Source organism: Pongo pygmaeus, chromosome 9 (assembly GCF_028885625.2).
Source record: "Pongo pygmaeus isolate AG05252 chromosome 9, NHGRI_mPonPyg2-v2.0_pri, whole genome shotgun sequence".
NCBI lineage: Eukaryota > Metazoa > Chordata > Mammalia > Primates > Hominidae > Pongo > Pongo pygmaeus.
The window spans coordinates 34219057-34233119 of NC_072382.2; the positions used below are offsets into that span (position 1 = coordinate 34219057).

A 14063-nucleotide genomic window follows, 5' to 3' on the forward strand; every position below is an offset into this window, starting at 1 on the left:
ATAAAATAGATACAGAGGCACTTTCTCTAACACTTTCTTTGTGATCATGGTTTGAAGCCACTTTATGCCACAGAATTGTTGCTTAATAAATATTTCTTTTTAAATGAGGCAGGAGAAACCGACATCCTGGAAAGAAATTAGACTGAAACTCACTTGATGCTAAATCCTGCTCTATCATAGTGGTTTTCAAAGCCCCAAGTGCAAAAGTGCAGTGATGCTCTCCCATTGGGAGAGGAAGGGGACAGGCTTGTGGGTGTGTCTCTAGAACCTCTGCTTCAAGTCAATTATAGCTACACTACTTTTTCTTGTTAATGATTTATATTGGGATTCCACTGCTATAATTCCTGCATTTATTCATCATCTTATAATTCATTCCACAAACATATCTGGCAAATATATTGCTGGAGTCTATGCATTGTGCTAGACTCCAGCAACATTAATGACAAACTAGATAAAATTCCTTTTCTTGAGGAACTCATAGTCCATCCATCCGTCCATCCATCCATCCATCAAAACTGGGTAATATAGCTAGACATTATCAATACTGGGCAAACCAGGACCCTACTAATTAGTCATTTGTTCACTAAACAAAACTGCATACTCATGATGTGCTGGACACTCTGTAAGTGCTGGGTATAAAATGGCTCATAGTTTATCCGTGAAGTTCTATTATATGTTGTTTGGAAAATAGAGTAGTGGGCTTTTAAAAAGAAACCAAGAAAATGTGAAGTTAAACATGTATTGCAGGCTGGGCGCGGTAGCTCACACCTGTAATCCCAGCACTTTGGGAGGCTGAGGCAGGCAGATCATGAGGTCAGGAGATTGAGACCAGCCTGGCTAAAATGGTGAAACCCCATCTCTACTAAAAAACAAAAATTAGCCGGGTGTAGTGGCGTGTGCCTGTAGTCCCAGCTACTCGGGAGCCTGAGGCAGGAGAATGGCTTGACCCTGGGAGGCAGAGGTTGCAGTGAGCCAAGATCGCACCACTGCACTCCAGCCTGGGCAACGGAGCAAGACTCCGTCTCAAAAAACAAAAAACATGTATTGTAAAACGTGCTTGTATTAAACCAACCCTTGAGTTTTTTAGATATTGGCATTCATTAATGGAGTATGTCCTAGTAGTGTCACACTTTTCACTCTTAAACTTTAATTTACATATTCTAGAATTAGATTATGGTGATGATTGCACAACCTTGTGAATATATTTAAAACCACTGAATTGTAAAGGGTGAATTTTGTGGTATGTGAATTATATCTCAATAAAAAACAAATTAATTTGCATGCATCTGTAATACCAGAAAAAAATTAGCTTGTGGATTTAAATAGAATATTATCTAAATTCCTACTTTCTAATTTATTGGGTATTGAGGATTGCTTTCTTATGCAGGAAACATACTGCCTAATTTGTAGAACACAAATACTTTCTTTTGCATAGGTATATATCCAATATATGAAATTTGCACGGAGAGCAGAAGGCATCAAATCTGGAAGAATGATATTTAAAAAAGCAAGAGAAGATACCAGAACCCGCCACCATGTCTATGTTACTGCAGCACTCATGGAATATTACTGTAGTAAGGTAAATACTGAAATACAAGTGTAAAGGTAAAACAACTTCCTTCATCTGAGGTTCGTAAAAGAAAGGTGATTTTAGCTTCTGTCATCAAGCTTTTATTGCTCCATTTTGTAAAGGCAGTCTAAGTGTATCTGTGTAAAATTATATGGAGCATCATCCAAATCCCCAACTACTTGCTAATTTATGCTTCATTAATCACTGTATTTCTAATTGTGCTTTATTAATCACTATATTAATCACTATTTAGTGATTTCTAATCACTAAACTCCTTTGAATAGTTTCTAGCTCAGCAATTTTTACTTAACATGATTTTAATTTGTTTTCATTCTTATGTATTTTGTCATATTTAGGTATAATTTTAATATTCTTTTAAGTGTTTTATCTGACATTTCATGGAAATCTGTACTTTACTTTCCTTACCTATAGGACAAATCTGTTGCCTTTAAGATTTTTGAGCTGGGGCTAAAAAAATATGGAGACATTCCAGAGTATGTCCTGGCCTATATTGACTATCTTTCTCACCTCAATGGTAGGTTGATTCTAGAATCTATAATGGTTACTTAATATTAAACCATGTGAAATTATGTTGCTAGATTTCTTCCTTCTTGAATGTATTATAATTTTGACATAGCAGACAGGCGGTTGTTAGGCACTCAAGAAATACTTGTGGCATATCAACCATGAATATATTTACTGAGCAATGGTAGATGTTTTTTGACTCTGCAGAACTGTCAGAGTTATTCAGTAAAGTACCATCAGTAGTGGGATAAAGCTTCAAAGTCAGAGTCAGGAGACACAGAGTTGTTTGTATTCATCTCTGATGACTCTGGGCAAATCATCTCCTGTTTCCTGGAAGGAAAACAAACAAAAAACCCTCTAGCCACCAAAACTCAAACTCAAAAGATGCCCAAATAGTAAAGTAAAACACTTTGAGGATACTGGGGAAAAGATTCAAAAAGAAACATTTTGGTTTTTAGTATTTATTTCCCTATTCTGTTGTACGAATAACACTGGCCATCCTTTATTGAGTTCCTACCAGGCACTGTGCTAGATAATTCATATATGTATACCATTTAGTCTAGTTAACAACAGTCCACAACATGTAATTTCTTAACAAAAAAAGATGTAGTATAAAAGTTGGTTTTTTAGCTAGGTGTGGTGGCGTATGCCTGTAGTCTCAGATACTTGGAAGGATCACTTGAGCCCAGGAATTGGAGGTCATAGTGAGCTGTGATCACGCCACTGTACTCCATCTAGCCTGGATGACAGAGCAAGACACTGTCTCTAAAAAACATTTAAAAATAAATGAATAGGCTGGGCGTGGTGGCTTACGCCTGTAATCCCAGCACTTTGGGAAGCCGAGGCAGGCAGATAACCTGAGGCCAGGAGTTTGAGACCAGCCTGGCCAACATGGCGAAACCCTGTCTCTACTAAAAATATAAAAAATTAGCTGAGCGTGGTGGCAGGCACCTGTAATCCCAGCTACTGGGGAGGCTGAGGCAGGAGAATCGCTTGAACCCTGGAGACGGAGGCTGCAGTGAGCCGAGATCGCGCTGTTGTACTCCAGCCTGGGCAACAAGAGCTAAACTCTGCCTCAAAAAAATAATAATAACAAAGTAAATAAATAAATAAAAATAAATAAATACATCACTAAAAGTTGGCTTAAGAAAGAAATATGCAATTATGTGTCATGTAAATGATTATAGAATTAGATATCATAGGTATAAATCAGTAATTTTAATATTTCAGAAAAATAGAGCATTCTATTTACCTAAATAATATAAAAGAATAAAACTTAAATATGATTTTGTATTTCAGCTTAATGAGTCTACGTTCTGGGAAAAAGACTTAACTCCAAAAAATGAGATAGTGGGGCATTTAATATTCCTCATAAATCTTAAAATTGTTTTGCCTGATTTTTTTTAGAATAGTTACTAGTATGTGTACTTTTATTTTTTTAAAAGGAGGATATCTGGTGTTAGCATTATTGTCTTTCAAAATCAGTGTCTTAGATGATTCTTTCATTCATCTATCCATCCACGAAACATTTATTCATTACCTTCTGGTTACTAGGGTCTGGGAATACAAAGATGAATAGGATCCAGAAGAATGTTTTTGTGGGGGAATCCAATGTGTAAATATAATTGCATCATCATTTGATGTTTCATTGTAGCATAGTTCTGAGGTTAGTTGTATAATCTTAAACTTCAGTTTTCTCATCTGCAGAATGGTCATAATAAGTATACCTTTCATAGGACTGTTGAGAGGGTAAATGAGTTTTTGCATGTGTTTCACTTATATATAGAATGTTGTGATTATTCCATAAATGTTAACTATTTATGATGAGGGTGGTGATCATTAAAAATCTGCTAAATACTGTAATAGATTCCTGAATGAAGTACTGTGGAAGCACAGAGAAGAGGGTATATTTTAAGTTATAGAGCTATGCTGCACAATTATGGTAGTCACTAGACTATTAGGTATTGAGCACTTTAAATGTGCCTAGCCTGGACTGGGTGTGGTGGCTCACACCTGTAATCCCAGCACTTTGGGAGGCTGAGGCAGGCAGATCACGAGGTGAGGAGTTCCAGACCAGCCTAGACAATATGGTAAAACCCCGTCTCTACTAAACATATAAAAACTAGCCGGGCATGGTGGCGTGCACCTGTAGTCCCAGCTACTTGGGAGGCTGAGGCAGAAGAATCGCTTAAACCTGAGAGACAGACGTTGCAGTGAGCTGATATTGCACCACTGCACTCCAGCCTGGGTGACAGAGCGAGACTCCATCTCAAAAAAGAAAAAAGAAATGTGGCTAGGCCAAAATGAGTTGTGGTGTAAGTGTGTAAATACATACCAGATTTCAAAGACTTAGTACAAAAAAAAAAAGTAAACTATCTTAACAATTTTTCATATTGATTACATGTGGAAATAAGATTTGGCTATATTAGGTTGATTAAATATATTAATTTCACCTGTTTTTACCCATTTTATTAAATTCCATATGTGGCTTGTATTATATTGCTGATGGACAGCAGTGTTCTAGAGGGTGTCATAGAGAAGGGCACATGAGTTGGATTTTGAGAGATGAGTGGTAGTTAGCCAGGTAAAGAAAGATAAATGCATTATTCCGGGCAGAGAGCACAACACGTAGGTAGGCAGTGTGAAAGTTCTGTGGAATGGTAAAAAGTGTGTCTGGAGCAAAGCTTGGGATAAAACAGAAAAAGATAAAATGTAAGATTTGTTTAACATTTTTTAAAGTATAATATGTTAAATTGAGGATAGAAGCCAAAAAAATAGCGCCATCTTCTTTGGTCTAATATATTTAATTTCTTGGTTTTATTTTGCATATGGACATGTAATAAACTGAATAACTACTCTCAGGCAATAAAAAACAACTCCTCTGCTGGGTTAATTTTTCTTTTGAACAGCTTTATTGAAGTATAATTTGTATACTGTAAGTCCATCCATTAGGTGTACAATTCAGTGGTTGTTAGTAGTAGATTCAATGGTTGTTACTGTTAGATTCTTAAGTTTTAAAAGATAACTTAGAGTTTAGCAAGAAGTGTCATTTTCCCACTTCCAGATATAGAGGACCTCCTGAGACTCTTAAAATTTAATACACCTCTGTCAACAATTCTTAATTCATTTACATTTCCATATTTACCTGCCAACCTAGATATTGTACCTCTGCAAGAGTTAAAGTAGCTAAATATAGCATAGTCCTGGTGCCTCAAAATAAGACACTCAATTATTTCTAAGTTTGAGTTTGCCATCCTTCCATGTTCAATGTATTTAAAAAATAGCAGTAGTCTGACTAATGTCAGCAGATATGTACTTGTCAGTATTTTTAAAAGGCAAATGGGATACCTGGTTCAGATGGCACTGTTATAAATGGTTTTGCATTAGAACTGCAGTACAGCAGAGGAGGGCTGAACTAGAAGGGAAAAAAACATGGCTTGCAGTTACTGCTCTGCTACTCAATCACCAAGAGCCAGATCAAATCTCTTAATTTTTCTGAAGCTCAAGTTTCCTCATCTATAAAAATCAAGTGTGGTAATAGTTAAACCTTTCTGCATAGGATTTTTGTAAGGATGAAGTGAGATCATGCATATGAAAATATTGTTGCATTGTAAAAGTGAATTAAAAAAAAATTTAAAATCTTTTTTAATATCCTAGAGGACAATAATACCCGAGTTTTGTTTGAACGGGTTTTAACATCTGGAAGCCTTCCTCCTGAGAAGTCTGGGTAAGCCATTGTGAAAACTTGTTGATCAGGTTCTAAAGACAGCTTTCTTACCTGAATTGTGGTCTATGGGGTGAATGTTTGCTTGAGTATGAGTTTCAAGAGAAATTTCCTTTCCTTCTCAAGATTTATTTTACCTATCAGCAGTACTTTTATACCTGTTTAAGATTATTTTTAAATTTCTGCACAGTGATTAGAATTGTTTTTAAGAGATGCCATAGCAATTTATTATCATCTTTCCTGTTTACTATATATCCCTAACCAGAAACTGTGGCTCATGCCTGTAATCCCAGCATTTTGGGAGGCCAAGGTGGAAAGATGACTTTAGCCCAGGAGTTTGAGACCAGCCTGGGCAACATAGTGAGACCCGATCTATACAAAAAATGTTAAAAATTAGCTGGGTGTGGTGGTGCATGCCGGTAGTCCCAGATACTGGGAGGCGGAGGTGGGAGCTGGAGGACTACTTGAGCCCAGGAGGTTGAGGCTCCAGTGAGCTGTGATCACACCTCTGCACTCCAGCCTGGGTGACAGAGTGAGACTCTGTCTCAACAACAACAAAAAAATCTCTCTCTCTCTCTCCCTAGAAATTGATATTAACATGTTAAGAGAGGCATTCTGAAATTTTCACCTCCCTTACTCAAAAGCAAAGACTCTTGTAAATTCAAAGTTTGTTTTACATATTATGTCTCTGACTTACGGTTTTGTCTCTTAGTTTTACCATACAGAGGAACAACACTGTCAAGTGGTACAGTGGAAATATTATAGTAAGGCTTTGGAGTCTTGGGTTCAATATCCAGCTAGATGGCAAATTTCATAGCTATACCAATCTTCACTTTCTTACTAACAATAATGTCTACCAGTGTAGGATTTTTTGTGATAGCCACATATCTGGTATATAAGAAGCACTTAATATATTACTTTAGTACAAAGGTGCACAGTGACATTTAAGTAGTCTCAGAGCATTAATTTTAGCTGTTAGAACAATGATGAGGCACCAGTTTTTCCCCAGTGATCCACATTAATGGGAAACAATAGAGTAATCATATGAGATTTTGGAGTGTATTTCTATTCATATATTAGATGAAGAATGTATTCTACATTATAATTCCTGCCACTTAAAATGAAGCCACATTATTCAGGAGAAATTAGGAATCTGTCTAGGTTGCTTTTCCAACTTCTCCACCTAGAGTTTATCCTCTCTAAGGTAAGTCTCTCATGTTGACCACAAAGCAGCAGCAGCTATATTAAATAAGTAAAAACTCAAAAATGGGCTTAAATACTGAAGTGATAGGTTTATAATTTACTTTGAAATACTTAAGCAAAAATAAGATGAAGGAAATATGGCAAAATATTAGCAATATAGGTAGTGGTATATAGGTATTCATTATGCTATTCTATTTTTCTATAGTTTAAAAATCTTTATAATAAAAAGTCACTTTTTATAACTTAAGGGAAAAAGAGAGAGCTTAAGGTGTTTTTGTAAATGAACTCCCTGCCCTAAACCCAGAATAATTAAAGTATTGATTGTATTTCTTTTCTTGCAGAGAAATCTGGGCCCGATTTCTAGCATTTGAAAGTAATATTGGTGATCTAGCTAGTATACTCAAAGTGGAGAAAAGACGGTTTACAGCATTCAAAGAAGAGTATGAAGGGAAAGAAACGGCTTTACTAGTAGATAGATACAAGTTCATGGATTTATATCCTTGCTCTGCAAGTGAATTAAAAGCACTTGGTTATAAGGTATGTACTTAGGATCAAGATGTGGAGTGTCCTCACTTTTCCAGTGTTTTAGAAGAGTTCATTGATAACCTGCACTCTAAATTCTGAAATGTGAATTAATCTAGTTTTAGAATAGATTTGCAGGAAGCAAGAAAAAAGTTCAGAGATTTTCCTTGGGTTTAGGAAATGCTGAGTGTCAAAGTAGCTGAACAAAATGAGAATTGAAATGGGATTTAATAGTTTCATTCTGTCCCTGAAATTGTCAGTGCCTTATATCTTATATCTGGTGGGCAAGATGGAGGGGGTGTGGAGGGAAGAAAAACAAAAGAAAATCTGAATATCATCTTAGGTATTACTTTTTTTTTCCTAATAGTTCTTATCAAATTGATAAATATGTTTTGACAGATCTTAAACCAAATGTACTTCCTGTTGCATATTTTGTAAGATATAATGAAGAAATATTACAGCTTGTGAAATCCATAAAGTTCCTTGAGGGATTTGTATTCTTAAAACAGCGCTCCTTCAGTGGCCTTTGGGGGAATTAGCTCATCTATGAATAGAACTCTTCTATAGAGACTACTGACTCATAAGAAAACAAATCTGGCACCTGAACCTGTTCAGGCCACAGGGAGAGATTAATATTTACAAAGCCCCAGTAACAGCCCTTGCTGAGAAAACCACTGTTATATCATCTCTTAATCTTTCTGTGACATGTGAACAAAGACTAAGATGGAAATTCACAGAGAAGTCCTTGGTTGATCTCTTTAAGCCAGCCACCATTAGGATGTTCCTGACCATCATTCTCCTTTTTCTCACTGCCCTCTTTTAGCCTGGGTCTTGCTCTGTCTGATCCAGATAAAATATTTTGAGAAAAAACTACCCATAATTGATATTCAGACATTTGTGTTAATGGAAGCCCCATTTCTGTGCCAGATGCAGATTCCTGGTATGAACCATAGGATTACTGCTCAGGGATAAGTAGTTTCTGCTTCTAGTTTTAACTACTTCTCAATGAAAAGTCAAAGATATTTTAAGACTACAGTAAATCCTCATTTAACATCATTGATAGGTTCTTAGAAACTTTGAAACTTTGACTTTAAGCTAAATGATACACAGCTGGTCCTCAAATAACGTTTTTGTGTTTAACATGGTTTTGTTATAACCTTGATAAGAAAAAAATTGGTTTTGCTATACATCGTTTCTCTTTTTTTTTTTTTTTTTTTTGAGATGGTCTCACTCTGTCGCCCAGGCTGGAGTGCAATGGTGAGATCATGGCTCACTGCAGCCTCAATCTCCCTGGGCTCAGGTGATCTCCTGTTCAACCTCCCAAGTAGTTGGGATTACAGGCAAATGCTACCACACCTGGCTAATTTTTGTATTTTTTTGTGGAGATGGGGTTTCACCATGTTGCCCGGGCTGGCCTCAAAGTCCTAGGCTCAAGGGATCCACTTGCCTTGGCTTCCCAAAGTGCTGGGATTACAGGCAGCAGCCAACACGCCTAGCCCATCATTTCTCTAAAAGTTGCAGTTTCCTAGAACCTATACAATGTTAAGTGAGGGACTTACTGTACTTTGTGCAATTGCTAGAAAAAGCTATTTCAACTTTTCTAAGATGAAAATGAAAATTAAGGCAGTTAATTGAAATAAAGATCTGCCAGGCACAGTGGCTCACGCCTATAATCCCAGCACTTTGGGAGGCTGAGGCAGGCGATCACTTGAGCCCAGGAGTTCAAGACCAGCCTGGGAAACATGATGAAATCCCATCTCTACCAAAAAAAGAGAGAAAAATACAAAAATTAGCCAGGTGTGGTGGTGCCTGCCTGTGGTCCCAGCTATTCTGGAGGCCAAGGTGAGCCCAGGAGGGAAGCTGAGGCTACTTTAGTGAGCCGTGATCAAGCCATTGCACTCCTGACTGGGTGACACAGTGAGACCCTGTCTTAAAAAAATAAAATAAAAAATAAAAAATACAAATAAACAGAAAGATAGATCTTATAGTGGCCAGGTGTGGTGGCTCACACCTGTAATCCCAGCACTTTGGGAGGCCAAGGCGGGTGGATCATCTGAGGTCAGGAGTTTGAGACCAGCCTGGCCAACGTGGTGAAACCCTGTCTCTACTAAAATACAAAAATTAGCTGGGCTTGGTGGCGGGCATCTGTAATCCCAGCTACTCAGGAGGCTGAGGCAAGAGAATTGCTTGAACCCAGGAGGTTGTAGTGAGCCGAGATAGCACCACTGTACTCCAGCCTGGGTGACGAGTGAGACTCTGTCTCAAAAAAAAAAAAAAAAGAGTAAGTATTCAGGAGTAGAACTACTTCCTGAATATGATGTTTTCCATCTTATATTTCTATTTCTACTCTTTTGTTTTTTGGGGAAGGATTAATGTGCTTCTGTGTGTAACGGTAGGTGGTATGGTATATATGTATCTGTGTGAGAAAGATTTTTAAAAAGCGATACCCAATGTGTCTACCATTTAGATTTGCTTATATAATTAATACCAGATGTTGCCAACTGCATTTCAACAAATTTTGAGAAAGTGGAATGCTTTTATATCCCTTGATGGCAGCAAAAAGGGGTTCTTTTGTTTCTAGACAGACAGAGTAGTAACACTGGGTTGCCTGGAGCAGAGGAGCTCCTCTGAGATAGGGCCTCTGTTCATAGGTGACTGTATTGCTCCCTTTGGCATATCTTGTCTCAGCCCTGGCAGGGCAATGCTAGTGTACTGAAAAGAAGACTGTGGATGGATTTGAGGTCAGAGAGGCCTGCCCTCCCAATCCTCCTCTCTCTACTTCTTATTAGCTGTGTGACCTGGGAAGTATCAAAACCTTTGTGAGCTTCAGTCCCTTCTATAAAATGGAGATGTTACTATTTCCCTCATTAAAAACAGAATTGCTAAAATTGCTTGATGAATAGTGTCTGCTCAGTAAATATTCCTTGTCCCCTGTAATAAATAGTACATTGGAAATAATTTTTCATTGCATTAGCAAAATCTTAACCAGTGTGATGCCTTCACAAACCAGGACGTCACTTAATCCAGCTTTTCATTTAATGAAACTGCTGTTCAATTCTAACGGAAGGGAGGTGTCAGAATATCTAAAATCTTGAATTTTCCTCCAAATTATCCTGGCCTCTACTTGGTTCCCAGTCTTATGACTATCCAGAAAAGCTTGTATCTGTCCCACAGATGTCCTACCTGGCAACACTAAGTTTAATGACTTTTAACTTGTGTGGGGTAAAGCTAGAATACACTGAGTCTTAGAACCAAATAGCTTTCCTTGTTAACAATCTTTACCATCATTAGAGTCCTTGCTTATCCATCTCCATTTTCTTTCTGTGGTTTTAACCCAGATATTCACACCGTATCCTCAAGGTTATGAATTGCATGATTATTCTCTAGTAGTCCCTTTTTCAGGTTTAGGATTCTTCTGTTCTGCATTTTCAGGATGTCTCCCGTGCTAAGCTAGCAGCTATAATTCCAGACCCAGTTGTAGCTCCTTCTATAGTGCCTGTTCTGAAAGACGAAGTGGATAGAAAACCAGAATACCCTAAACCAGACACTCAGCAGATGATTCCATTTCAGCCACGACATTTAGCACGTAAGCCATGACTTTAGATCCAGTACTGAGACGTTGGTTTGTTTGTTGATTTAAATCCAAAGTGTGGGGGTAAAGTGACATGGCCTCTCAATTGTGGGTTAATTATTAGACTTAGGATCACTATGACAAGTGATTTAGCTTTAATCTTTGAACCAGATTAACTAAGAATGTCCTAAAAACAAAACTTCAATGATCCAGATTCCAGGAACCCATTTTGGCAGTAATACTTGGTTTTCAGAAATGCTGCTATGGCCAGGCGCAGTGGTTTACGCTTATAATCCTGGCATTTTGGGAGGCCAAGGCAGGTGGATCACCTAAGGTCAGGAGTTTGAGACCAGCCTGACTAACATGGTGAAACCTTGTCTTTACTAAAAATACAAAAAATTTCTGGGCATGGTGGCACACACGTGGAATCCCAGCTACTTGGGAGGCTGAGGCAGGAGAATCACTTGAACCCGGGAGGCGGAGGTTGCAGTGAGCCAAGATCGTGCCATTGCACTACAGCCTGGGCAACAAGAGCGACACTCTGTATCAAAAAAAAAAAAAAAAAGAATGCTGCTATGTGCAGATTACCTGAACAGCTGGTGGAAACTTTCTTCACTGATATGATTTGGTTTCTTTACTTACTAATGGTTAGTAGCCTCTCTAGATTCTTTTTGAACAAGGCCCTTCTGATTAAATACGCTGTTGAATAATTGACTTGAAACAGGATTGCTAAACAAATGACTTGTGTAACTCAGAAACGCTCTTTGACAAAAACTGACTTTAGTTCAGTCCCTGGTTGTCTTACGCAAAGTCACTTGTCTACTTCTCTGCCTCCCAGTGGCCATGGCATTGAGACTGCTCTGTCTCACCCACTTTGGTTTGGTAAAGCCCTAGAAGTATTTTCAGTGTCCAGAACAAAGCAGCAGACATGGAAGATCTTTATGTGCAAGTCACTTGATTTTAGCTCTGTGTAGAAATTCTTCCATTCCACTTGATTCATACTTTTATTTTTCTCACAGCTCCAGGTTTACACCCTGTACCTGGTGGAGTGTTCCCAGTCCCTCCTGCAGCTGTTGTTTTAATGAAACTTCTCCCTCCTCCTATCTGTTTCCAGGTTTGTTCACTTATTTTCATGGTAGATACTGGCTCTGTGGGTCATAGTAATTGTGTATAAAGTTACTACTACTTTAACTTGTCAGATTACTGGGATTAAAATTTATTCATGTCAAAATAGGGTCCTTTTGTACAAGTGGATGAACTGATGGAAATTTTCCGAAGATGCAAGATACCAAATAGTAAGTAACAGAAGCTCCATTTCAGAGTGTCATTCCACATTGTTGTCTCATAGGCAGTAGAGATTATTATTCTCTGCCACTGAAGTTTTCGAAACCAGCCAGCCAATTTGAAGTGCAGTGAAACCCAGGAGTTACCCAAAGCCTCTTTGGCAGAGAGAGGCTTATTCACATTGAATTCCACTAAGTAAAATGTCATAAAAGTTTATCTTTTCTATTCATGTGAACATGCACTATCAGGCTTGGCTTATGAAAATTATTAGTTTTAACAGCAGCTTTTGTCTTTTTCTTTAATTATTTAGTATCAGTAGTACTATCCCATGTTTTGCTAAAGTAGTAGGCTATGAAATGAACTGTAAAGTATCCACAGTTGAACATACATACCCTTTCATAGTGGAATATGTTTTTACGTTTTGTTGTTTTTGTTTTAACAGCTGTTGAGGAAGCTGTGAGGATCATTACTGGTGGGGCCCCAGAGCTAGCTGTAGAAGGCAACGGCCCCGTGGAAAGTAATGCAGTACTCACCAAGGCCGTCAAAAGGCCCAACGAGGATTCAGATGAAGATGAAGAAAAGGGAGCCGTTGTCCCTCCTGTTCATGACATTTACAGAGCACGGCAGCAGAAGCGGATTCGGTAGGGCTTAAACACCTCTGCAGAAAACTCCTGTCCAGGATTCCTTTTGCCTCAAGTCGTATGTTTAAAAGAGACAACGCTTTGTTACAAGGTTCTTGGAAACAAAGTTGTATTGTCATTGGTGCCTCTATCACATGGTTCTTGAGAAAAAACAAACCAACCTGTGTGAATTTTAGAATATGGAACAGACCTATGAGCTAAGCAAAATTAGGTTTTCAAAAATGTGAGAACAGTACAAAATGGCAGAACCACATTTTGTTCCCTCTTCAAGGGTGTCTTGTATGTGCCGCTTGAAGATTTGTGAGTTTTTCAACAGTTTTATTTTAAAAACTGGATGGCTTATGATTGTAAAGCATTTTATCACATTTTCTGAAAACAATTGTTCTTGGTTTGCTTATGTAGAGTCCTGCCTTATTGTTTGTTTTTATTTATGGCAGAATGTATGAAATCCGTTTTTGTAGTTTCAAATTTTAAAAGTCCTTTAAAAAATAAAAGGATTCAGAAACATCATGCTTCCTCTGCTTCTTTCAGATTTTATTTACAATAACTACTTATTTTATGTTATTTATCCAATACCATTTAAAAATAAATGTCAGTACAAGGAAAAGTCATCTTGTATTTACTAAATGTATTAATCACATACTCTTCCCTGGTCTTTTTTGGTGCTAACTAAAAACATTTTTAAGAGGCAAATTAAACATTTTAGAAATCCTCAAATATGAATGCATTTGCTCCCCAGTAAATCTGAGGCAGATTGAGATCCTGTTAATACTCTGTCTCTCTTGAAAGCAACCTAAGTATGGAAATTCCTTTAACCACCTGCTGTCTTGTTCTCACATAGAGTATCTCTTATCTAAAATACTTGGGACCAGAAGTGTTCAGGATTTTGGATTTGTTCATATTTCAGAATATTTGCATCATACTTACCAGTTCACCATCCCTAATCCAAGAGTACAAATTCCAAAATACTCCACTAAGCATTTTTTTTGTGCATCATGTTGGTACCCAAAAGATTTTGGATTT

At 37.7% G+C, this 14063-nt stretch overlaps 1 protein-coding gene across 1 annotated transcript in view; it reads left to right on the plus strand.

Annotated features, from left to right (window-relative positions):
- Positions 1–13550, plus strand: part of CSTF3 (cleavage stimulation factor subunit 3) — a 76877-nt gene extending 63327 nt beyond the window's left edge. The window contains exons 14-21 of the mRNA XM_054437601.2: positions 1436–1579; positions 2003–2105; positions 5753–5822; positions 7364–7559; positions 10977–11130; positions 12135–12229; positions 12350–12410; positions 12842–13550. Of these exons, the coding sequence (XP_054293576.1) occupies positions 1436–1579; positions 2003–2105; positions 5753–5822; positions 7364–7559; positions 10977–11130; positions 12135–12229; positions 12350–12410; positions 12842–13044 (1026 nt within the window). The 3' untranslated portion in view covers positions 13045–13550. The remainder of the gene's footprint in view (positions 1–1435; positions 1580–2002; positions 2106–5752; positions 5823–7363; positions 7560–10976; positions 11131–12134; positions 12230–12349; positions 12411–12841) is intronic.
- Positions 13551–14063: the final 513 nt, after the last annotated feature.